This window comes from Pyrus communis, chromosome 7 (assembly GCF_963583255.1).
Source record: "Pyrus communis chromosome 7, drPyrComm1.1, whole genome shotgun sequence".
Lineage (NCBI taxonomy): Eukaryota > Viridiplantae > Streptophyta > Magnoliopsida > Rosales > Rosaceae > Pyrus > Pyrus communis.
In genome coordinates this window covers 9,097,638-9,123,839 of record NC_084809.1, presented here as the reverse complement: position 1 = coordinate 9,123,839, position 26,202 = coordinate 9,097,638, and the positions used below count along the sequence as shown (strand labels likewise).

Sequence of the window (26,202 nt, the reverse complement as noted above, 5' to 3'; positions counted from 1 at the left end):
TTGCATTCTTTCAAATCCGTCGTTCAACCATCCTCCTCTTGCACGCTCCAGTGATGGCTCCAGACACCGCCATGCTCACTATATATGCTCTTCAATTTATTTCACAACCCCCAGCACTTTTTTTTTTTTTTAACAAACGATAGCATTAGTGGGTTGAATTGTTAATTGTTAGTTCTTTTTTTCACAAAGCAAAGGTTAAAATATTACTCAATTTACTGGAGAAAGAAAATAAATATTTTCATTGCTTTGAATCAAACTAACAAGATCACTAGGACTGATGGAAGAACTTTGTTTTTGAATTATATCGATAATAATTCTTACAGTGGTGGCGGATGTTTCACACACTGCTTGCCGTCAGGCAACAGCCCATGACTGGTGGGCTTTAACCCTCTCTTAAACCTATGATTCACAAGGGCTGTTTCTAGTTTCCTCACCTGCAATTGTTACAAGTAAATGTTCAGAGACAACTAACAGAAACTTTAGACCTTTAATTCCGAAAACATAAAAACATAAACTATAGCGTAGATACAGTCCAAAGTATCTAATACAAAAATAAGTCTAAATTCTGAAGAAAAAAAATATATTTCATGTATTTTGCATCATCCTTGCCCAAGGTACAAATCTAAAACAACGCAACAGCCTAGCCACTTTACTAAGATGGTGACCGTTGCTGTACCATATTCCAAAGGGGTTCCCATGTCAAGATTGGTAGTTTTATAAGATGTCTTTGGAGTTTGTGTGTGATTACAAGTCTGAAACGGAGATGGCAGAAAACTTGGTCGGAATGTATCTCAGGCAACACCGGTGTTAGATGAATCCGTCTAGGCAGTTTTTTAAGGCCTTTGCGCCATTGTTATTTCTAAAGAACAAGATTCAGAGTCCTTGATTCCCAAAGAGGGATGCTTTTCCATTATTTGAAGTGGCTTTCTGTTTGCATGGTCTGTTTTCAAATCACTCTCAAATTGACACAAATTGGGCAGAATGACTCATGACAAGTTTGGAAATTTGGGAGCTGCTCATTTGTGCTTGTTTGAGTGAACTTAGACAGAACCTAAAAGTCAAACTTTTGAAAGGTGAGACCGCAAGAAATTCTAGTAGAGTCCGAAGAATCATTTTTTTTTTTTTCCTTTTGAAGTCTACACTCTTGGATGCTCCTTTTTATTCTTTCTTTGGGGTGATTGTTTAGTTTGATTTCCCCTCCTTATCTTCTTTATATTTGGTTTGCGACAACCGGGGTTTTTCCACCATCCTTACCCTACAAGACAGCTCATAAGAGGATTCTGTACTATCCTAAATCACAAGGATAAAAGTATGGACAAATGAAGGATAGCTACTGACACCACAAACTAGGCATTTCCCAAATTAGGCATAGCAGACTGATTTTTCGTTCCCTCAATTCAGGAAGAGCCAACCATTTGCACCAACTGCCTTATCAGATATTATACCATTTTTTGTTTGGAAAAGAGAAAATGACACAGCATTCACTTTCAGAGTATGAAAAGTATTTTGAGAAGAAACAAAAACTAACCTGCCTAACAATGAACGGTTCCTCGTTGAGACTCAACGGTTCGGTTAAAATAGTTAGAAATCCATTTTGATTACCATAGACAATATCAGTTAAGGGCCGATCACCCACCTGCAACAGACAAAAATATCCCATGAGTCATTTATTCATTGTAATCCAGACAAAGATCAAATAAAACAATCCAAGATGTCTATGAATCTTATCTACCATAATAAGGTGTGACGATTTACAACCAAAATGCTTCTCGATCTCTTCAGCTGTTCCGGCTGGTTTCTTCACTCCTATAACATGAGATAAAAATACCCACATCAATACTACATAAGCTCTATAATTCCTATGGAAAACTTGTATTTAACCAACCTGCTCTTTTCAAATGTAGTTCGGTATGCAAAAAATGAAAAATTCAAAAACTTTGCAGCAGAAATAAAGAAATAACAAAAACTTACTGTGTCTTATGACTTTAATTCCAATAGCCCCTTCAAGCTCCCTAGCTTTTGAACCATCATGGTCATACTCATAAAGCCCTAACCATGAAACCAAAATCTTTACTTCGACAAATAAACATAACCAACAACAAAAAATCATATTTTCCAAATGGGTTCTGCCAAAAATTACCTGCCGAGTTACTGAACACCGCGATATGGGGTCCAAAAACTGATTTGCACTGCTCCAATGAAGACCCAAGAGGACCCCAAAGCGTCAAGGAATAAGGTGCGGTGATAGTATTATCCTTATCGAACACAACACCCTTGAAACCCCTTCTATGCAACTCAGGCCAATCAATGTACCTTATATCAGGCACAGAAACATGAGGCAGCACCAAGTGCTTGTCTTTCGTGAGCACCATGGCTGAACGAACTAATGCTCCAAAGTTGAAGCTTTGTCCCAATGCGGCTTTCACGTCTGCCCACCACATGTTTGTCGAAAGTCCCTCGGAATTATCGGCTTCGCTCTCTCTTTGATCTCGCCCTCGTTCGTCGTTTGGGGCTTCTGGGCTTTGGTTACCGGCGTCTTCGGTGTCTCCTGAGGGGTTCAATTGCAGAAACAACATATCGTTCTGATAGGGGTCGGAATCGCCATTGATGTGATTCTGGCTCTGGTTCTGGTGCTCTCTGCTGCAACCGTGGGTGTGAGAGATGGAAAGGGCGCAGTGGTTGGTGAAGTGGGTTTGGGGTTTTGGGGGGAGGAGAAGGAAGTTGAGGGTTTTGCGAGGGTGTCGATAGTGGAAGTGGTTAAGGGAGAGAGGGTAAGAGCATTTTGGCAATGGAGTTGTTGAGGTCGACTGCATTCTATTTGTTAGTTTTTAGGGATAACACGGATGTGTGCCATTCTTAATGGATCTTAGGGAGACTTGGTTAGCCACAAAAGCCCAAAAGGCTGTGCTGCCGAACAATGTGAGAGCCCATACAATGCTACCAACTTCTTTTCTTTTATTTTTAAAATTTATATTTTTTATTTTTTATTTTTTTTGTCAAACGATCGATTTTGTTAGATTAGATGTTATATTAGTTACCGATGGGATTTAAACCCACATTGTCATGCAGGGCTTAACTCCTTTCTAGTATTGTTGTAAAAAGCCACTTGCTTTGATGATTTTAACCTTTGATGATTAACTTTTTATTTTATTTTGTTCCAAGTTACTCCCAATATGCCATTTGAAATGAAACTTTTAGAAAGGACCACACAATGTTGATTATATATATCATTAACGAAACTTTTCAAAGAAACATCAAAGTGCCTAAAACCATTAAGAGACGAGATATAATGAAAATAAGATGTTTTTTTAACGAATATAACACGTCCCTAAACGACCATTTACGGATTGAGTGAATTGGATCCTATCCGGATTCAAATTGTGAGGATTCTGGAGATCCTAGAAGTCCTCACATCTTAGTTATTTATTGTGTATCGTACAGTCATAAATCATTTGACTTTTTTTAATTTAAAATTAAATGCAAATAGTACTTGACGAAAGCTAACCATACGATGTACGATAAATGGCTAGAATATGGGAATCCAAAGATGATCCTCTTCATGGATTGAGTACGCGAAAAAAAAAATATATATATATATATATATATATATATATATATTTGAAACATATTTTAGTAAAGTCAATAACCACCAATTTTCTTGAGATGGAAAGGCAATTTTAGTGCCAATTAAGAAAACAACTGCAAACGAGATCGACAATTTTGGTTTGGTTGATTTGTTCATTTTTCAGCATGAAAAAAATAAATAAATAAAAAATAAAAAATAAACCTACTATTGGTTGTGTAAACCCGCTAATGAACACTTCCTCGATATTGTTTGGAGAAAACTCAAATATTATCAATTTATCGATTAATATGAAGTACTTTATTCCATAATCTTAATTCAGTTCACAATGAAAAGGAAAAAAAAAAAAAAAAAAAAAAAAGCGAAAATAATGTCACATTAGACAATCTTTATTTGCAAAAGGAAGAAAGAATGTATCATAAATTAAAGCTAATTACACAAATGAATGCTGCACATCAGAGAGGGGAATATGTGATGATCTGTGGGAAGATATTTGGATCTTTAGAACCTTGATCTTCTGCATTCAGCTGGGAGGCCTTGTGGGAAGCGTTTAAGGTCACTGCAGTAGTTGTAGACCATGAACTTCTGTTGCACCCATCGAAGCCGGTTACGGCCGGCTGCATCGAGCCCTTGAGTCTGCCATGCACTGTCCCCTACTGAATTGGTAGATGCAGTAGAGGCACAGGAGGATGATGAGCCAGCAGTACAAGCATCGGCCTTGAAGTTTCTGTAAGAGGCGGTGAAAGGAGCTTGAGTCCAATCAGTCTTGACAAGGCCACCTCTTGTTGCCCAGTCATCTGCATTCCACAGGCTTGAGTAAATCCTCATGGGCTGGTTTTTAGGGAATGGGATACCAACTGATTCCAAGTTGTTGAACACTCTAATTGGAATTTTATCCACCAAAAATCTGCATAATATTTGCACATGTATTAGAAAGTGTCTAAAAATAACAAGTGATATTCTCAGCACACTCCCCCATTGAGTGTATGCATGTAGTACTTACATAATACGTTGTGCGTTCCAAACAATGGAGTAGGTGTGGAAGGCCTTTGTGGGATCAAACCAAAGATGGAATTGTTGTTCTCTGTTTCCTTTTCCTTGGCTGAACACATTGGTATGGAGAGTGTAGGGATCCCCAGATAGGTTTCCCAAAAACTCAAAGTCGATTTCGTCATGAGTAGGACCTTCAGAAGATAACTGAAAAATATACATTTTTGTTTCACAAATTAGCAAAGCAACTATACAGAATATATCTATACAATTACAAGCATACAAATTAATAAGAGGGTATATATGTAGTGTAGTACGACTTACATAGTAGGCAGTGACAGTTCCCGCTGAGTTGCCTGAGACGAGCTTGATCTGCATGTCAATCCTTCCAAATAAGTACTCGTTCTTGGATTTGAAACCGGAGCCGGAAGTCTGATCAAGGTTAAGAGTGAGGAGTTGTCCTCCGTTGAGTATCTTGGCACGTCCATCGCCGAATGTAACGTCAAAATCTTGATAGAAATTGCCAGCCGAGGCAGCCATGGCCATGACACAAGTTATGAACAAAGAAAGAAGCACGGCCATTGAGAGCTTAGAAGAATAAGACATTTTGATTGCTTTAGAGACGAATATGAAACTGTGTGTGTTTTGATGATATAAATTTGAGTTGTGACGCCCTCTATATATATGTTGGAGACCTTCGAGAGCAAGTAGAATAAAGTATGCCGCGTGAATAAAGCTGGCATTGTTTAATAATTCAAAGTTTGTATGTTGGCAAATTATTAGGTATGGGGTAATATGATATGATTTTGTTCTCCGAAAATTGACTTGTTGCAAAAGCCCCCAGCTTGTGTTAAAGCTGGACACAGGTTTGCAAATTCAGGCAATATGCATGGGAACAAAAAAGAAATAAATTAGCGTAGGAACTAGGAAGTAGCATAGGAAAGGAAATAGGAATCTTTGTGAGTTTATAGCTTGTGAGGCATGTTATTAATTAGTTGGTCACGTTGAAGCTAAAACGTGCACGCATGCGATGAGTAATTTTTCGGTTTATCCACTTCTGTCATAATGCATATATATTTAACAATACTATACCTTAAAATATAAACTAGTTATACATACAAAGAAAACCGTCTAGGGCAGTTAAAATTACAAAAGCCTCCATGTTGTTCTTGCCTCTTTAGCAGGGTTTGCAACTAAATAGAATTAGTGGGAGCAGAGTGATCCACATCTCAAAGAACATTTGTCGCAAAATTAATCTTACGAACGGGATATCTTGAAATCTACAAGCAAGATCATACACTAGAAGTGAGATATCAACCTCGTCATGATCAAGTGACTTTTTGGATTTCCTTTTTCGTTTTGCAGCTTGTCTTACAGGTTCTTACCTTTTAAGGTTTATAGAGGGGTTTGGGTATATGTCCACCCAATCTTTTTCTTGTATTTTCTTTTTCAAGAGGGGTGTGGTCTATGTCCCCCCCCCCCCCCCCTCTCTTTTTCCTGTATTTTCTTTTTTAAAATGGGTAAGGTGTATGTCTCCCCTCTTTGTATTTCATTTTTCTTGTTCTATGAGGGGTAAGGTTTATGTTCTCCCTGACTAGGTGTAACTTCTTTTTTTTCTATCAATAAATTTACCTCGTCCCGCCGAGGTTTTCAAAAAAATAAAAAATAAATTATTGACAAAGTAAAAGCGGAAAATGCAAAAGGCCACAAAGCACATAAATCACTTCTCTTTCTTTAAACCATACATTAATGGCGATGTTTGTGTATGTGTTTCAGTGTTTAAATTTTTGAAATCCACATACATAGAGTGCATTAGATGGTGAAGATAAAGATACGTTATTTATCTTCAATATCAAATGAACCATTTTAGTCCTCTCACGACTCTTTTGACCTATATATTTGAAAGATTATAAGATCTGACTAAATAATGTGAACTTTAAAAGCTTGGACAGCTTTTACGTTCGATTATTAACCAAAAACAAAAACTTTTATGTTTGATAATTTCCTGGTCATTTCTTGTGACCCGAATCACAACTTTACTTTGCATCAAAATAAAAGTCACGTGACCATGCAGATATATCATGATTTATCTAGAAACCTTTAGCATTTGATGATTTGAAATTTGAAAGGAGCAAATCCAGCCCACGCATTACTGCATATTTCACTTGTAGCAACAGCTAGCAGTATTTGTAACTACTGAAATTGGATGCAGTCCCTAACTATGAATATTCTTTGACTGAAATCTTGTTAGCTTTCAATTTTTAATCGAAATCCCTGAAATTAATGAGATAATTTATTTCTAGGTATGTTACTATATTTTTTAAATTAAAAATTGAAATTTATAATTGTTTATACGAATGAGATTTTAAATAAAAACCCATAATTTGTGGGATTAAAAAATTTAGAATATAAATTATACTATTGTGTGTGTATATATAAACATGGGTACATTCATCAAAATTAACCAAAAAATTATTGTACCAAAACATGGGTACATTCTTCAAACCCGCAAAAAAAAAAAAAAATATATGTTAGGCTTAATTACATTAGTAAATTTCTTCAATTAAACTTGACATAGATACATTCTCAAATCAAAGAAAAAAGAATGTACCCATATAAGTTTAAAAATGGATTAGAAAAAAATTGAATAGATTTTATATATAAAAAAGGGTACATTTTACATATAACAAATTGGTATATTTAAGAATGAGTACATTTTAATATTAAAATTTTGAAAAAATTACATGAATGGGTACATATAAGATTAAAAAATTGAAAACATTTTTTCAAAAAGCTAATGGGTACAAACTTATTCTAATTTTTATTTATTTTTGGAAATGATTTGAATTGAAAATTAGTTAGGAGTTTAATAAAGGTGTGAGTATTAAAATTCTAAATCAATTATTAATTTTTATTTTAAAAAATTATGTAACTGACATGTAAATCCATTATTACATTAATGCTAGGGACTTAAATCAAAATCTGCAAACTAATAAGATTTCAATCAATGAACATTAGTAACTAAGGATCAGATACTAATTTTTCCTTGTAACTATAAGTGATGTGGCTTAGTTTGCCGCAACCTAAACTCTTACGTTCGCCATGCAGGTACTAGTTTTAGTCGCTCCATATATATATACCTACAATTTGAGTATTTTGATTCTGCATGTTATTCACAAATCTGAACTCATTGTTCGGTGCACAACCCTATTGTTCGGTGCACAACCCTGTAGGTTGGTAGCTTAAAAAACAGAGAGAGAGAGAGAGAGAGAGAGAGAGAGAGCGCGTACGCGTAGTCGCAAACATTACCACCGAACGCGCTTATACTTTTTAGTCCATATGTTCCAAAAAGAATTTGGTTGTTATGGTGCTGGTGTTGTTTTGTTTATTTTAATGTGATAATATACAACATTGTTAATTTTTTATGAAATGTACGGGGTGGCTCAGGTGGGGGACGAATTTCAGGCTGTATTTCACACAACACGTCATGTGTTCGACTTTTGACATTGGTGATTCACATGATGGTGGTCAGTTAAGGCTGAAATGCCTCTGTGAGTCTTCCCGGCTCCTAGAAGGGTGGACTGCCCATGGCAAAACCATTAGTTGGTCCTTTTTAAAAATATATATATATATTTATGGATTGGAGTATATTCTAATTACATCAATGAATATATAACATGTTTGACAACTATCTAACGAACAATTAATATATTATTTGAATACCGTCAAGTGGTGCAACTAAGACAATATATTGGTTACATCAGAGTTTCTATCCATTGACTTAATTGTAAGTGTGACTCCAACGTTACCAACTTAAATGCTTCACAAAGCTATCATATAAACCTGATCGTTTTCGTATGCTGCTTCCTGCCTACCTTAGTCAGACAGAAATAACCTGTGTCCAGCTCTAAAGTTGGGCACCACCGAACGCAAAATCAAATAAAGTTCGCATACCGAATCAGCTGCCAGCTGCTCTTTTTGTTCAACGCGGCATAAGGTCCCCCACCACACACACACACACACACATATATATAGGACATTAAAACTTGAATTACACCATCAAAACAACTTCTTCACAATATCATCTCTCTCTGTCTCTGTCTCTGTCTCTCTCTCTCTCTCTCTGCGCGATTTTCACCAAATTATTAGAATGTCTTCTTGTAAGGTACCAATGAATATGGTGTTTCTTCTTTCTCTGTTCACAACTTCTCTAATGGCCATGACTGCCTCAGCTGGTAATTTCTTTCAAGACTTTGACATTACATTTGGCGACGGACGTGCCAAGATACTCAACGGAGGACAGCTTCTCACACTCAACCTTGATAAGGCCTCTGGGTCTGGCTTCAAGTCCAAGAATGAGTACTTATTTGGAAGGATTGACATGCAGATCAAGCTCGTCTCCGGCAACTCAGCCGGAACCGTTACTGCCTACTATGTAAGTACTAGTACTGCCCTCATAATTATACCCTTTAATTCTAAATATATATTCCATAATTGCATTGCTAATTTGTTAAACAAATTGCATATTTTCAGTTATCTTCTGAAGGTCCAACCCATGACGAGATTGATTTCGAGTTTTTGGGCAACTCAACTGGTGAACCCTACACTCTCCATACCAATGTCTTCAGCCAAGGAAAAGGGAACAGAGAACAACAATTCCAGCTTTGGTTTGACCCCACAAAAACCTTCCACACATACTCCATTGTTTGGAACTCGCAGCGCATTATGTAAGTACTACATGCATGCCTTCATCTTTAACTAATTTCTTCAGGTCAGAATCCATGTCACACACAAGGGGGCGTGTGGAGAGTAGCACCAGTTATTTGCAAACACTTTCTAATACATGCGTGTGCAAATTTTATGCAGATTCTTGGTGGATAACATTCCAATCAGAGTGTTCAACAACTTGGAATCAGCTGGAGTCCCATTCCCTAAAAACCAGCCCATGAGGATTTATTCAAGTTTGTGGAATGCAGATGACTGGGCAACAAGAGGTGGCCTTGTCAAGACTGACTGGACTCAAGCTCCTTTCACCGCCTCTTACAGAAACTTCAAGGCCAATGCTTGTACTGCTAGCTCACCATCCTCCTGTGCCTCCAGTACATCTACTAATTCATTGACAGAGCAGAGTGCATGGAAAACTCAGGGGCTTGATGCCGCTGGCCGAAACAGGCTTCGTTGGGTGCAACAGAAGTTCATGGTTTACAACTACTGCTCTGATCTTAAACGCTTCCCACAAGGCCTCCCAGCTGAATGCAAGCGATCGAGGTTCTAGTTTGAAACCGAGACGAGAAACCCAGATGATCATATATCCGCTCGTCTCATGTGCAGCATATTAATTCATTTAATTGTATTCCAAATTCATTTATTAAATATTATTCTTTCATTCATTGAGCAAATATAAACTTTGTATCACCATAGTCTGTGCGTTCTTGAACCGAATTCAGTTCCTGAATCAAATAATTTATACTTACCAAATGATAATTGTCTAATTTCTTCAACAAGATCAATAATCCTTTGACAACAGCATCAATGTGGAAAACTTGTAGTTGTTTAGCTTTCTTATATTCATTATTCATATATAGCTAAATACATGATTTGTGGGATTAAAAAATTTAGAATATAAATTATACTGTTGTGTGTATATATAGATAAACATGGTTACATTCATCAAAATTAACCAAAAAATTATTGTACCAAAACATGGGTACATTCTTCAAACCTGCAAAAAAAAAAAAAAATGTTAGGCTTAATAACATTAGTAAATTTATTCGATTAAACTTGACATAAATACATTCTCAAATCAAAGAAAAAAGAATGTATCCATATAAGTTTAAAAATGGATTAGAAAAAAAAATTGAATAGATTTTATATATTAAAAAAGGGTACATTTTACATATAACAAATTGGTATATTTAAGAATGAGTAAATTTTAATATTAAAAATTTGAAAAAATTACATGAATGGGTACATATAAGATTAAAAACTTGAAAACATTTTTTTAAAAAACTAATGGGTACAAACTTATTCTAATTTTTATTTATTTTTGGAAATGATTTGAATTGAAAATTAGTTAAGAGTTTAATAAAGGTGTGAGTATTAAAATTCTAAATCAATTATTAATTTTTATTTTAAAAAATTATGTAACTGACATGTAAATTCATTATTACATTAATGCTAGGGACTTGAATCAAAATCTAAAAACTAATAAGGTTTCAATCAATGAATATTAGTAACTAAGGACCGGATACTAATCTTTTCCTGTAATTATAAGTGATGTGGCTTAGTTTGTCGCAACCTAAACATTTACGTTTGCCATGCAGGTGCTAGTTTTAGTCGCTATATATATACGCATACCTACAATTTGAGTATTTTGATTCTGCATGTTATTCACAAATGTGAACTCGTTGTTAGGTGCACAACCCTGTAGGTTGGCAGCTTAAAAAACACAGAGAGAGAGAGAGAGAGAGCGTACGCGTAGTCGCAAACATTACCACCGAACGCGCATATACTTTTTAGTCCATATGTTCCAAAAAGAATTTGGATGTTATGGTGCTGGTGTTGTTTTGTTTATTTTAATGTGATAATATACATCATTGTTAATTTTTTATGAATTGAACGGGGTGGTCAGGTGGTGGGGGACGAATTTCAGACCTGTATTTCATACAGCACGTCATGTGTTCGACTTTTAGCACTGGTGAATCACACGATGGTGGTCAATGGAGGTTGAAATGCCTCTAAGTCTTCCCGGCCCATAGAAGGGTGGACTGCCCGTGGCAAAACCACTAGCTGGTCCCTTTTAAAAAACAATATATATTTATGAATTGGAATATATTCTAATTACATCAATGAATATATAACATATTTGACAACTATCTAACGAACAATTAATATATTATTTGAATGCCGTCAAGTGGTGTAACTATGACAATATATTGGTTACAACAGAGTTTCTATCCATTGACTTAATTGTAAGTGTGACTCCAACGTTACCAACTTAAATGCTTCACAAAGCTATCATATAAACCTGACCGTTTTCGTATGCTGCTTCCTGCCTACCTTAGTCAGACAGAAATTGCAAACCTGTGTCCAGCTCTGAAGTTGGGCACCACCGAACGCAAAATCAAATAAAGTTCGCATACCGAATCAGCCGCCAGCTGCTCTTTTTGTTCAACGCGGCATAAGGTCTCCCACCACACACACACACGCATATATATATATAGGACATTAAAACTTGAATTACACCATCAAAACAACTTCTTCACAATATCATCTCTCTCTCTCTCTCTCTCTCTCTCTGCGCGATTTTCACCAAATTATTAGAATGTCTTCTTGTAAGGTACCAATGAATATGGTGTTTCTTCTTTCTCTGTTCACAACTTCTCTAATGGCCATGACTGCCTCAGCTGGTAATTTCTTTCAAGACTTTGACATTACATTTGGCGACGGACGTGCCAAGATACTCAACGGAGGACAGCTTCTCACACTCAACCTTGATAAGGCCTCTGGGTCTGGCTTCAAGTCCAAGAATGAGTACCTATTTGGAAGGATTGACATGCAGATCAAGCTCGTCTCTGGCAACTCAGCTGGAACCGTTACTGCCTACTATGTAAGTACTAGTACTGCCCTCGTAATTATATCCTTTAATTCTAAATATATATTCCATAATTGCATTGCTAATTTATTAAACAAATTGCATATTTTCAGTTATCTTCTGAAGGTCCAACCCATGACGAGATTGATTTCGAGTTTTTGGGCAACTCAACTGGTGAACCCTACACTCTCCATACCAATGTCTTCAGCCAAGGAAAAGGGAACAGAGAACAACAATTCCAGCTTTGGTTTGACCCCACAAAAACCTTCCACACATACTCCATTGTTTGGAACTCGCAGCGCATTATGTAAGTACTACATGCATGCCTTCATCTTTAACTAATTTCTTTAGGTCAGAATCCATGTCACGCACAAGGGGGCGTGTGGAGAGTATCACCAGTTATTTGCAAACACTTTCTAATACATGCGTGTGCAAATTTTATGCAGATTCTTGGTGGATAACATTCCAATCAGAGTGTTCAACAACTTGGAATCAGCTGGAGTCCCATTCCCTAAAAACCAGCCCATGAGGATTTATTCAAGTTTGTGGAATGCAGATGACTGGGCAACAAGAGGTGGCCTTGTCAAGACTGACTGGACTCAAGCTCCTTTCACCGCCTCTTACAGAAACTTCAAGGCCAATGCTTGTACTGCTAGCTCACCATCCTCCTGTGCCTCCACTACATCTACTAATTCATTGACAGAGCAGAGTGCATGGAAAACTCAAGGGCTTGATGCCGCAGGCCGAAACAGGCTTCGTTGGGTGCAACAAAAGTTCATGGTTTACAACTACTGCTCTGATCTTAAACGCTTCCCACAAGGCCTCCCAGCTGAATGCAAGCGATCGAGGTTCTAGTTTGAAACCGAGACGAGAAACCCAGATGATCATATATCCGCTCGTCTCTTGTGCAGCATATTAATTCATTTATTTGTATTCCAAATTCATTTATTAAATATTATTCTTTCATTCATTGAGCAAATATAAACTTGGTATCCCCATAGTCTGTGCGTTCTTGAACCAAATTCAGTTCCTGAATCAAATAATTTATACTTACCAAATGATAATTGTCTAATTTCTTCAACAAGATCAATAATCCCTTGACTTCAGCATCAATGTGGAAAATTTGTAGTTGTTTAGCTTTCTTATATTCATTATTCATATATAGCTAAATATGACAGGACCAGTTCTTATATTCATTATTCATATAGGAAGGTCTTTGTTGGATCAAACCAAAGATGGAACTGCTGTTATCTGTTCCCTTTTCCTTGGCTGAACACATTTGTATGGAGAGTGTAGGGTTCACCAGTTGAATTACCCAAAAACTCAAAGTCAATCTCGTCATGAGTCAAACCTTCAGAAGATAACTGCATATATATGCATTTTTGTTTCACAAATTAGCAATGCAATTTCATATATAACAAAAATGGAACAACAAAATTGAGACTGCATAAATAATGGAAGAGTTTAAATTAGGGCCAATATCCGTGTTCGTTAGCAGTGGCCAATTAGTCTGTCTCTCTAAAATCTTTACAGTAAGGATTGAGAGTACTTACATAGTAGGTAGTGACAGTTCCAGCTGAGTTTCCAGACACCAACTTGATTTGCATGTCAATTCTTCCAAATAAATACTCATTCTTAGATCTGAAACCAGACCCAGAAACCTGATCAAGGTTGAGTGTGAGAAACTTTCCTCCGTCAAGTATCTTAGCACGTCCATCGCCAAATGTAATGTCAAAGTCTTGATGGAAATTTCCAGCTGGGGCACCCATGGCCATCAAAGAATTTATGAACAAAGAAAGAAAAAGTATCATCGAAACCTTAGATGAATAAGACATTTCTAGTAGTAGAACAAAAGATAAAGAGAGAGGTAGCAAGAGAAGAATAAGCTGCTTTGAAGGGAAATATGATGGGGAGTGGGGAGACTGTTTTGGTTTTGATTCTATAATTTGAGTTCTGAAGCCCTTTATATATATAACTAGCATGCCGCGTTGAATAGAGCTGGCAGTAATTAAAAAATTAAAACCCTAATTATCTTAAGCTCCCTTTGCAGAACTGGGGGAGGTGCCTGAGGTTTTGACTTACTAGCAGTGCCGAAGTTGATGCAATAGTATATTAACTTGTACAACATAATACAAACTATATTGGTGGCTGGCTGGAGACAGATTTGCATGTTGATCAGTTTATTAATCATTTTTAATTAGTTTTTGCAGTTTCGTGATTTTGGGGCTACAACACATTTTGGTTGTGCCCATATCATTTTTAACTGTGCTTGTACTGCTGGCTCATCATCCTCCTGTGCCTTCACTAGTACTAATTTATTGACAGAATAGAGTGCATGGAAAACGCAAGGGCTTGATGCCGCAGGCCGAAACAGGCTTCGTTGGGTGCAACAAAAGTTTCATGGTCTTCAACTACTGCTCTGATCTTAAACGCTTAACACAAGGCCTCCCAGCCGAATGCATGCAATCGAGGTTCTTGGTTGAAGGTTCGATCTTAATACAATGGTGGAAAAAAAAGTACAACAAAAAAGTTAAATGAAATACCTATCGTTGGATTGACTAAACGGTGGGTGACTACAATTAATTTCTTGAACCAGGGAGGATTAAAAATTTAGAACGGAACTACATGTTTATGTAGCATACATGCATTTATGTATCTTGTAGCTTTATAAGGGTGGCTTGTACCCTTAGTTTCTCAATTCTCCGCTATCAATCAACACTTTTTCATAAGTTATTTCAGTGTTTTATTTAACAATACTATACCTTAAAATATAAACTAGTTATACATACAAAGAAAACCGTCTAGGGCAGTTAAAATTACAAAAGCCTCCATGTTGATCTTGCCTCTTTAGCAGGGTTTGCAACTAAATAGAATTAGTGGGAGCAGAGTGACCCACATCTCAAAGAACATTTGTCGCAAAATTAATCATACGAACGGGATATCTTGAAATCTACAAGCAAGATCATACACTAGAAGTGAGATATCAACCTCGTCATGATCAAGTGACTTTTTGGAGGATGTTACTACACCATAACCTAAAATTTCCAATCAACACATAAATTTATCGATCGCATTAATGTAGTGTGCATGTCAAAGTCCCACGTATAGAAGTTGGAAAATAAATAAAATAAAAATTAGGCTTCATCTAGCAATTTCTTTATGGGATAAAATAAAAATTAGGCTTCATCTAGCAATTTCTTTATCGGCAATGATTTATGCATTTAACTTAATTTGTGAGAGGATCTGAAGTTATAATAGTTTCATATCGAAAGAGGTAAAATATTGCATGTATGTGTATAAGAAGATAGACTACTCATTTCTATTGCTAAATCATTTTGCACATTCTCTATTTTCGAATCATTAGATTGAATACAGGGTTTTCTGAGATTATGCGGGCTATTTTGTTGGTTGTTTCTCCCTAAGTTTGGGGCATCGTACTTCTTTCTATGCAGAGCTCCATGCTATCATCCTTGCTATGGAATTGGCTCACTCGCGGGGTTGGCAAAATTTATGGCTTGAATGTGACTCTTCTAGCGTGATATCTTGTTTCGCTTCTGGATCTTTCTCTCCTCCTTGGTCGCTCCAGACACGCTGGAACAATTGAATTCTCCGATTGCAAAACATGGTTTTCCGTTGCTCCTATACATTTCGAGAAGTGAATGTTGTTGCTGACAAATTAGCCAATTTAGGGCTTCTCTCATCTTCACTTGTTTGGCATTCCACTCCTTCTATAGAGGTTCTTCCTCTTCTACACTCAGATTTCTTAGGCATGCCAGCTTACAGGTTTGTCTCCTCTTCTTGATGTGTGATTTCCCTTTTTTACCTAATCTTTTTGGATTTCCTTTTTTGTTTTGCAGCTTGTCTTGCAGGTTCTTACCTTTTAAGGTTTATAGAGGGGTTTGGGTATATGTCCACCCAATCTTTTTCTTGTATTTTCTTTTTCAAGAGGGGTGTGGTCTATGTCCCCCCCCCCCCCCCTCTTTTTCCTGTATTTTCTTTTTTTAAATGGGTAAAGTGTATGTCTCCCCTCTTTGTATTTCGTTTTTCTTGTTCTATGAGGGGTAAGGTTTATGTCCCCCCTGACTAGGTGTAACTTCTTTTTTTTCTATCAATAAATTTACCTCGTCCCGCCGAGGTTTTCCAAAAAAAATAAAAAATAAATTATTGACAAAATAAAAGCGGAAAATGCATAAGGCCGTGCATTAGAGAGGGTGAAGATAACCAAAAACAAAAACTTTTATGTTTGATAATTTCCTGGTCATTTCTTGTGACCCGAATCACAACTTTACTTTGCATCAAAATAAAAGTCACGTGACCATGCATATGTATCATGATTTATCTAGAAACCTTTAGCATTTGATGATTTGAAATTTGAAAGGAGCAAATCCAGCCCATGCATTACTGCGTATTTCACTTGTAGCAACAGCTAGCAGTATTTGTAACTACAGAAACTTTGCATGCAGTCCCTAACTATAAATATTTTTTGACTGAAATCTTATGTATTAGTTTTAATTTTTAATCGAAATCTCTGAAATTAATGAGATAATTTATTTCTATGTATGTTACTATATTTTTTAAATTAAAAATTGAAATTTATAATTGTTTATACGAATGAGATTTTAAATAAAAACCCATAATTTGGGGGATTAAAAAATTTAGAATATAAATTATACTGTTGTGTGTATATATATAAACATGGTTACATTCATCAAAATTAACCAAAAAATTATTGTACCAAAACATGGGTACATTCTTCAAACCTGCAAAAAAAAAAAAAAAATGTTAGACTTAATAACATTAGTAAATTTATTCGATTAAACTTGACATTAATACATTCTCAAATCAAAGAAAAAAGAATGTATCCATATAAGTTTAAAAATGGATTAGAAAAAAATTGAATAGATTTTATATATTAAAAAAGGGTACATTTTACATATAACAAATTGGTATATTTAAGAATGAGTAAATTTTAATATTAAAAATTTGAAAAAATTACATGAATGGGTACATATAAGATTAAAAAATTGAAAACATTTTTTTAAAAAAACTAATGGGTACAAACTTATTCTAATTTTTATTTATTTTTGGAAATGATTTGAATTGAAAATTAGTTAAGAGTTTAATAAAGGTGTGAGTATTAAAATTCTAAATCAATTATTAATTTTTATTTTAAAAAATTATGTAACTGACATGTAAATTCATTATTACATTAATGTTAGGGACTTGAATCAAAATCTAAAAACTAATAAGGTTTTAATTAATGAACATTAGTAACTAAGGACCGGATACTAATCTTTTCCTGTAATTATAAGTGATGTGGCTTAGTTTGTCGCAACCTAAACTTTTAGGTTTGCCATGCAGGTGCTAGTTTTAGTCGCTATATATATACACATACCTACAATTTGAGTATTTTGATTCTGCATGTTATTCACAAATGTGAACTCGTTGTTAGGTGCACAACCCTGTAGGTTGGCAGCTTAAAAAACAGAGAGAGAGAGAGAGAGAGAGAGAGAGAGAGAGAGAGAGAGAGAGAGAGAGAGCGTACGCGTAGTCGCAAACATTACCACCGAACGCGCATATACTTTTTAGTCCATATGTTCCAAAAAGAATTTGGATGTTATGGTGCTGGTGTTGTTTTGTTTATTTTAATGTGATAATATACAACATTGTTAATTTTTTATGAATTGAACGGGGTGGCTCTGGGGGACGAATTTCAGATCTGTATTTCATACGGCACGTCATGTGTTCGACTCTTAGCACTGGTGAATCACACGATGGTGGTCAATGGAGGTTGAAATGCCTCTGAGTCTTCCCGGCCCCTAGAAGGGTGGACTGCCCGTGGCAAAACCACTAGCTGGTCCCTTTTAAAAAACAATATATAATTATGAATTCGAATATATTCTAATTACATCAATGAATATATAACATATTTGACAACTATCTAACGAACAATTAATATATTATTTGAATGCCGTCAAGTGGTGTAACTATGACAATATATTGGTTACAACAGAGTTTCTATCCATTGACTTAATTGTAAGTGTGACTCCAACGTTACCAACTTAAATGCTTCACAAAGCTATCATATAAACCTGACCGTTTTCGTATGCTGCTTCCTTCCTACCTTAGTCAGACAGAAATTGCAAACCTGTGTCCAGCTCTGAAGTTGGGCACCACCGAACGCAAAATCAAATAAAGTTCGCATACCGAATCAGCCGCCAGCTGCTCTTTTTGTTCAACGCGGCATAAGGTCTCCCACCACACACACACACGCATATATATATATAGGACATTAAAACTTGAATTACACCATCAAAACAACTTCTTCACAATATCATCTCTCTCTCTCTCTCTCTCTCTCTCTGCGCGATTTTCACCAAATTATTAGAATGTCTTCTTGTAAGGTACCAATGAATATGGTGTTTCTTCTTTCTCTGTTCACAACTTCTCTAATGGCCATGACTGCCTCAGCTGGTAATTTCTTTCAAGACTTTGACATTACTTTTGGCGACGGACGTGCCAAGATACTCAACGGAGGACAGCTTCTCACACTCAACCTTGATAAGGCCTCTGGGTCTGGCTTCAAGTCCAAGAATGAGTACTTATTTGGAAGGATTGACATGCAGATCAAGCTCGTCTCTGGCAACTCAGCTGGAACCGTTACTGCCTACTATGTAAGTACTAGTACTGCCCTCGTAATTATATCCTTTAATTCTAAATATATATTCCATAATTGCGTTGCTAATTTGTTAAACAAATTGCATATTTTCAGTTATCTTCTGAAGGTCTAACCCATGACGAGATTGATTTCGAGTTTTTGGGCAACTCAACTGGTGAACCCTACACTCTCCATACCAATGTCTTCAGCCAAGGAAAAGGGAACAGAGAACAACAATTCCAGCTTTGGTTTGACCCCACAAAAACCTTCCACACATACTCCATTGTTTGGAACTCGCAGCGCATTATGTAAGTACTACATGCATGCCTTCATCTTTAACTAATTTCTTTAGGTCAGAATCCATGTCACACACAAGGGGGCGTGTGGAGAGTATCACCAGTTATTTGCAAACACTTTCTAATACATGCGTGTGCAAATTTTATGCAGATTCTTGGTGGATAACATTCCAATCAGAGTGTTCAACAACTTGGAATCAGCTGGAGTCCCATTCCCTAAAAACCAGCCCATGAGGATTTATTCAAGTTTGTGGAATGCAGATGACTGGGCAACAAGAGGTGGCCTTGTCAAGACTGATTGGACTCAAGCTCCTTTCACCGCCTCTTACAGAAACTTCAAGGCCAATGCTTGTACTGCTAGCTCACCATCCTCCTGTGCCTCCACTACATCTACTAATTCATTGACAGAGCAGAGTGCATGGAAAACTCAGGGGCTTGATGCCGCAGGCCGAAACAGGCTTCGTTGGGTGCAACAGAAGTTCATGGTTTACAACTACTGCTCTGATCTTAAACGCTTCCCACAAGGCCTCCCAGCTGAATGCAAGCGATCAAGGTTCTAGTTTGAAAGCGAGACGAGAAACCCAGATGATCATATATCCGCTCGTCTCATGTGCAGCATATTAATTCATTTATTTGTATTCCAAATTCATTTATTAAATATTATTCTTTCATTCATTGAGCAAATATGAACTTCGTATCACCATAGTCTCTGCATTCTTGAACTGAATTGAGTTCTTGAATCAAATAATTTATACTTACCAAATGATAATTGTCTAATTTCTTCAACAAGATCAGTAATCATTATTCATATATAGCTAAATATGACAGGACTAGTTCTTTCTGTTGTACGAACACTTTTTTAACAGAATATTGTTATCTATGGACTATAAGGAACTATTGAATTTTTGAGTGTCTATATTTTGTATTATGTAAAACCAATGTACAAGGGAAGCTCATATAAATGAGCTTTGGAAGAAAGGAAAAGAAAAACAAAAGCCGAAAGAAAGGGAGGACAAGCATAAAACATGGAGCATAAAACATGGAAAAGTAAAGGTGAGGAAAACATGGAAAAGTAAAGGTGAGTAAAACATGGAAAAGTAAAGATCTTCCAATACTCCCCCTCAAGCTGGATCAAAGGGATTAATTGATCCAAGCTTGAACAAAAGACGTTGAAAATCAGCAGAGGGTAATCCTTTTGTGAAAATATCCGCAAGTTGATCATGACTGCGCGTGTAGTGAGTGTCGATCACCTTGGACTGAACTTGATTTCTGACGTAGTGACAATCAACTTCAATATGTTTAGTTCGCTCTTGGAAAACAGGATTCGATGCAATGTGCATCGCGGCCTGATTATCACAGTGTAGGGACATGGGTTGTTGATGAGGAAAACCTAAAGTCAACAGAAGGCTTTTGAGCCAAATAAGTTCACAAGCAGTGGACGCCATAGCACGATACTCTGCCTCTGCACTAGAGCGTGCAACAACACTTTGTTTCTTGCTTTTCCAGGTAACTAGGTTGCCTCCCACAAACGTACAAAACCCAGTGGTAGACTTGCGATCGAGAGAATTGCCTGCCCAGTCAGCATCGGTATAGCCTGAGATTTGAGTGTGACTATTGTTGCGCATAAGAATTCCTCTACCAATGGAACCCTTAAGATAACGTAGCACACAATGAACAATCTTCAAATGATCCATGCTTGGAGAGTGCATAAACTGGCTAACAATGCTGACAGCATATGATATATCAGGACGTGTGATAGTAAGATAAATGAGTTTGCCAACCATTCTTTGATAGTAACTTAAATTGGGAACTGGATCACCGTGAGTTTTCAGCTTCAAGTTGCTATCCAAGGGGGTACGAGCAGGCTTGCAATCTGTCATTTTTGCTTTGTGAAGAAGATCCATGACATACTTGCGTTGGTTGAGGAAGAAACCCTTGTGAGAGTGTGCCATCTCGATGCCCAGAAAGTATTTGAGAGTGCCAAGATCCTTGATAGCAAACTTGTTGTTGAGATACTGTTTAAGAGCAATAATCTCTGACATATTATCACCTGTCACAATTAGATCATCAACATAAATGAGCACAACTAGTTTACCCACTAAGCTGGAACGAACAAATAGGGAAGAATCCGCAATACTTCGACAAAAACCAACCCTTTCCAGAACATGACTGAGCTTGGCATACCATGCACGTGGACTTTGCTTGAGACCATAAATGGATTTATGGAGTTTGCACACCATTTCTGGATTGTTTGATTGAGGATGACCTGGGGGTAGCTTCATGTAAACCTCTTCTTCAAGTTCACCATGCAGGAAAGCATTTTTAACATCCATTTGAAAGAGAGGCCATGCATTGTTAATTGCAACCGACAACAATACTCTAACAGTGTTCATTTTTGCCACCGGAGCAAATGTCTCTTTATAATCGACGCCATAGGTTTGTGTAAAACCTCGAGCAACCAAGCGAGCCTTATTCCTTTCGATTGTGCCATCTGAATGAAACTTAGTTTTGTACACCCAACGACTCCCCACTGCCTTCTTTCCTTTTGGAAGTTTCACTATAGTCCATGTGTTATTTTCATGGAGGGCTTGAAGCTCCTCTGCCATAGCATTTCTCCACTCACTGTGAAGATTGGCTTCTTGAAAACTTTGAGGTTCTCGAGCTTCATTAATGGCACTTAGGAATGTAGCAAAAGAAGATGAGACTTTGCTATAATCAATAACATCAGTCACGGGATACCTGGCAGTGTAGGTCACATAATCATGCAACTTGGATGGAAGTTTCCTCTCTCGTGCAGGATTGCGACGAACTGTAGGAGATTGAACTACGGGTATTTGAACAACATCATGGTTGGAAGGATCACTGGAGGGTGCAGTGTGAATCTCTGATGAGGAAGGGTTTTCATCTTCAAGATGTTCCACCGAGTGAAGGTTAACATCATCCGGCACATGATCACTAGGAGTGCATGTTGCATCTTCTCCGTTTGGATATGGAAAAGGAAATAAGTCCATCAAATGCTCCCCCTGTCTAGAGTAATCCAGTGATTGTGAGAAGTAAGGAACATGTTCTTCAAATTTAACATCCCTTGAAACAACCATTTTTCTAGTTGTTGAATTATAGCACTTGTAACCTTTTTGGGTAGATGAATAACCTAGAAAGACACATTTGGCAGCCCTTGGGTCTAGCTTGTCACGATTTTGAGTTTGAATGTGAACAAAGCATGTACACCCAAAGACTCTCAAATGGGAAAAGTTGATCTTTCTATTTTTCAAGACCTCATAAGGTGATTTAAAATTCAACACTTTACTAGGCAATCTATTGATGAGATATGCCGCAGTAAGGACTCCTTGAGACCAAAACTTTTTAGGCACATTCATGTGAAACATAAGAGCTCTAGTCTTCTCAAGTAGATCTCTATTCTTCCTCTCGGCCACCCCATTTTGTTGAGGTGTTCCAACACAGCTTGTTTGGTGTAATATACCATGCATGCTCAAGTAGTGTGACATGTTATGAGACATATATTCTGTGCCGTTATCTGATCGTAAAATATGAATTTTTGAAGCAAATTGGGTGGCCACAAGTCTATGAAAATCTTGAAAAACTTCCATCACTTCACTTTTAAATTTCAAAAGATACAACCAAGTAATCCTTGTGAAATCATCCACAAAAGTTACAAAATATTTGTATCCATCAAAAGACTCTATAGTTGGTCCCCAAACATCGGAATGCACAATTTCAAAAGGGTTACTAGCCCTACACAAAGAGGAAGTAAATGGTAATCTAGTAAACTTAGAAAAATGACAAACATCACAAGGACTTGTAACTTTGCACATATTTGGGAACAAGGTGGATAGAACTTTTTCAGAAGGATGTGCTAGGCGTTGGTGCCAAAGTTGTTGTTCTTGAGCTAAGCTTGAAGTGACTTGAAAAACCTTGGGAACTTGAATATGCTTGGAAAGATAGTAGAGACCATTTAAGAAAAATCCTTCACCAATCGTCTTCTTGGTGACTACATCCTGAAAGATCACATTTTTGGGAGAGAAAATGGCAAGACAATTTAATGAGTTTGTGATCTTGCTAACAGATAAAAGTTGAAAAGGGAATGAGGGAACATAAAGAGCCTCAGACTCGACATCACTTGAGATCAAATGTATTTTTCCTTTTCCCACAACCATAGCATTTTTTCCATTGGCAACTGACACTTGGGATGGAATAGAAAATTTTTCAAATTTATGCAAGTTTGTAGACTTGTTAGTCATATGATCAGTGGCTCCAGAATCTATAATCCAATAATCATGCACATTACCAATGTTGAGAGCAGTTGAGAAGGAGTGTAAGATACCTGGGATGTCCCTTTGTACCACGCCTTCATTTCCAGCCAGGAAGCCAGCAAACTGTCCTAGTAGTGCAGTTTGATTGTTGTCACACTGATTTAGTGGTCCTTCACTATCTCCAAGACCTTGTTTCTTGTGAAGAAACATAGCAAACTCGTTGATCAGTGCAGCTGGATTAGTGGTGAACTTCAGTGCTCCATCAGAAGAAGTTGTGGCAACATGATTTGCCTTGTAAGAAGGGTTGTACGAGCCTTTCGAGACACCTTTGTTATCCCTAAGAAACTTTGGTTTTAACTCTGGATGAAGAATCCAGCATCGATCTCTTGAGTGCCCACCAGCATCACAATGGCTACATTTTAAGCCAGTTTTCTTTCCTTTGTAGCCTCTCTCCTCACCAAGTTTTTGGTTAGAGAAGTAAGCCCTAGCTTCTGGTATATTTGCCTTCATGTCCAAGGTCATGACTTTCCTTCGAACCTCTTCTCTTTGAATTGTGGCACACACACTTGAAAAAGAAGGTAGGTCGGGATTCATGAGGATATGACTTCGAAGATCTTCGAATTCAGGACTCAGGCTTGCTAGGAGTTGGAATATTTTGTCTTCCTCGGCTCTTTTAGTTAGCACAGCAGCGTCGATGGTGTGTGGTCGATACACATTCAGCTCGTTCCACATAGTGGTCAGCTTTCCAAGATGTTGCACAAATGGCTTCCCTTCCTGTTGCAAACCAGCAATGTCCTTCTTTAACTGAAACACTCTAGCCGCATTGTTTTGATTTCCATACATTTCCTTGAGATTTTTCCAAAGAGTCATGGAGGATTCAGCATAGCTAAAAATTTCTGCAATCTTACGATCCATGGAATTGAGTAGCCACGACATGACCAACTGGTCTTTGCATAGCCAAGCATCATACTCCGGTGAGGTAGTCTCAGGCATTGGAATAGCACCATTAACATAACCAAGCTTTGATCGTCCTCCCAGAGCAAGAGAAACTGCTCTCTCCCATGGAAGATAGTTAAACTCATTTAGCAAGACAGAACTAAGACGTTGATTTGGGTTGATATCAATATCTGAGTGTGGTGATGGTGGAGTAGCATGAAAGCCGTCTCCTTCCAAATTTTCTAAGCTTTCTTCAGCCATGATTGAAGGACAAGAAGCTCACAAATCTCTCAAGAGAACATCACAGAGACAGGCCGGTTAGGGTCACTGCTCTGATACCATATTGAATTTTTGAGTGTCTATATTTTGTATTATGTAAAACCAATGTACAAGGGAAGCTCATATAAATGAGCTTTGGAAGAAAGGAAAAGAAAAACAAAAGCCGAAAGAAAGGGAGGACAAGCATAAAACATGGAGCATAAAACATGGAAAAGTAAAGGTGAGGAAAACATGGAAAAGTAAAGGTGAGTAAAACATGGAAAAGTAAAGATCTTCCAATAGGAACACACAAACAATCAACCAAACACAGAGTAAACATACATGAAGACAAAAATTTATAGAGGTTAGACAACAAGCGTGCGTCTTGTCTTGTGTTCACCTAGATCCTATGGTCCATGAAAATTGTGGTCACCACTGTTCGATCTAATACAATGGTGGAGAAGAAAGTACATCAACAAAGTTAAATGAACACCTACAATTGGATTAAGATCGAACGTTGGGTGACAACAATTTCTTCAAACATGGAGGTCTAGGAGAAGGGAACTGCACGTTTATGTGCTGTACCACACATGCATTTATGTATCATAAGCTCTATAATTAAGGGTGGTTTATACCCTTAGTTTCTCAATTCTCAGGTATCAGTCAACACTTTCTCATAAGTTTCCTTTATTCAGAGTGTTTTTCATTGCCGATTCAAGGCTTCCTAGTTGAATACGTAGTTTCTTCTAGTTTCGCTTCCGTCCTGCATCAAGTGCCTCCCTTATGATTTTATTTATGTTTAATAACGATTCCAAAGTCCTATTTGTAAACAATAAGAAAACCTTGAAAAACCACCCAAAACCCGCATAACAAATTTAAATTTGCTCGTGCACCTTGAGAGTCACTCGAGCGGGATTTTCACTATGCAGTAGCTACTCGTGACAAGGGAGGGATTTCTTAAAATTTCCCATTTTCTCGTTGGAGTTCTTAGGTAGGAGCTCTTGTTTGTTCGCTTATTAGCTAGTCTTTCCTCACAAGTAAGCAAACCTTTCTTTCTATCAAATTCACAATGCTTTTTTTCATTTAGTTTTTACATACATGTACAGGCGAAAGAAAATATATTACGTTTTGAAGTTGTTCTAGTTAATAGTAGTCAAGATAAGAAGAGTTCTGAATAATAAATAAGAGAAAATGCGGAGAACCGCAATTATTTTACATTTCACACGGCGTATGTCATTTGACACAATATAAACTTCAACTAGGAAGGACTAGTCATCTGAATTAGATCAACCTTATCTTCCTACTCTATATAAACTTCAATAAAAATTATATAGTAGCCCTGCAGGTGTGTGAGAACTACACAAGGGATCTATTTTCTTCAACATGCTATCTTCTGAGTTGCTCCCGTTTCTTTATTGTAACACAGATCAAAATTTTATTTGCTTTGTGTTTGGTTGATTGTTTTCGTTATGGTATTTATGTGTTCACCATAGTCTATTGATATCAAAATCTCGGAGTGCTAGTCGTATCAAAATTAGCTATGAATTAGAGAGCTAAACAAGCACAAGTTTTCCACATTGATGCTGCTTTCAAACATATGGAGTGCTGGTGATGTT

General features: G+C 37.1%; 7 protein-coding genes across 7 annotated transcripts; 3 read left to right on the top strand and 4 right to left on the bottom strand.

The window, feature by feature from the left end:
- Positions 1–195: 195 nt before the first annotated feature.
- On the bottom strand, positions 196–2,813 carry LOC137740513 (phosphatidylglycerophosphate phosphatase 1, chloroplastic/mitochondrial-like). The gene is made up of 5 exons (XM_068480366.1): positions 2,141–2,813; positions 1,972–2,049; positions 1,733–1,806; positions 1,529–1,636; positions 196–434 (listed from the first exon to the last, which is right to left on the bottom strand). The coding sequence occupies exons 1-5, from the start codon at positions 2,811–2,813 to the stop codon at positions 318–320; spliced, it is 1,050 nt and encodes a 349-aa protein (XP_068336467.1). The 3' UTR covers positions 196–317.
- A 1,128-nt stretch (positions 2,814–3,941) lies between these two features.
- LOC137739945 (xyloglucan endotransglucosylase protein 1-like) lies at positions 3,942–5,210 on the bottom strand. The gene is made up of 3 exons (XM_068479702.1): positions 4,898–5,210; positions 4,587–4,780; positions 3,942–4,490 (listed from the first exon to the last, which is right to left on the bottom strand). Exons 1-3 carry the CDS (start codon positions 5,177–5,179, stop codon positions 4,085–4,087), a joined length of 882 nt encoding a protein of 293 aa, XP_068335803.1. The 5' UTR covers positions 5,180–5,210; the 3' UTR covers positions 3,942–4,084.
- A 3,437-nt stretch (positions 5,211–8,647) lies between these two features.
- On the top strand, positions 8,648–9,959 carry LOC137739943 (xyloglucan endotransglucosylase protein 1-like). The gene is made up of 3 exons (XM_068479700.1): positions 8,648–9,008; positions 9,107–9,300; positions 9,440–9,959. The coding sequence occupies exons 1-3, from the start codon at positions 8,724–8,726 to the stop codon at positions 9,846–9,848; spliced, it is 888 nt and encodes a 295-aa protein (XP_068335801.1). The 5' UTR covers positions 8,648–8,723; the 3' UTR covers positions 9,849–9,959.
- A 1,880-nt stretch (positions 9,960–11,839) lies between these two features.
- LOC137739944 (xyloglucan endotransglucosylase protein 1-like) lies at positions 11,840–13,137 on the top strand. Its single transcript, XM_068479701.1, has 3 exons — positions 11,840–12,182; positions 12,281–12,474; positions 12,614–13,137. Exons 1-3 carry the CDS (start codon positions 11,898–11,900, stop codon positions 13,020–13,022), a joined length of 888 nt encoding a protein of 295 aa, XP_068335802.1. The 5' UTR covers positions 11,840–11,897; the 3' UTR covers positions 13,023–13,137.
- A 277-nt stretch (positions 13,138–13,414) lies between these two features.
- LOC137740512 (xyloglucan endotransglucosylase protein 7-like) lies at positions 13,415–13,936 on the bottom strand. The gene is made up of 2 exons (XM_068480365.1): positions 13,721–13,936; positions 13,415–13,531 (listed from the first exon to the last, which is right to left on the bottom strand). Exons 1-2 carry the CDS (start codon positions 13,934–13,936, stop codon positions 13,415–13,417), a joined length of 333 nt encoding a protein of 110 aa, XP_068336466.1.
- Positions 13,937–18,494: 4,558 nt separating this feature from the next.
- On the top strand, positions 18,495–19,807 carry LOC137739755 (xyloglucan endotransglucosylase protein 1-like). The gene is made up of 3 exons (XM_068479451.1): positions 18,495–18,841; positions 18,940–19,133; positions 19,273–19,807. The coding sequence occupies exons 1-3, from the start codon at positions 18,557–18,559 to the stop codon at positions 19,679–19,681; spliced, it is 888 nt and encodes a 295-aa protein (XP_068335552.1). The 5' UTR covers positions 18,495–18,556; the 3' UTR covers positions 19,682–19,807.
- Positions 19,808–23,376: 3,569 nt separating this feature from the next.
- On the bottom strand, positions 23,377–24,589 carry LOC137740511 (uncharacterized). Its single transcript, XM_068480364.1, has 2 exons — positions 23,483–24,589; positions 23,377–23,400 (listed from the first exon to the last, which is right to left on the bottom strand). Exons 1-2 carry the CDS (start codon positions 24,587–24,589, stop codon positions 23,377–23,379), a joined length of 1,131 nt encoding a protein of 376 aa, XP_068336465.1.
- Between the last annotated feature and the right edge of the window lie 1,613 nt (positions 24,590–26,202).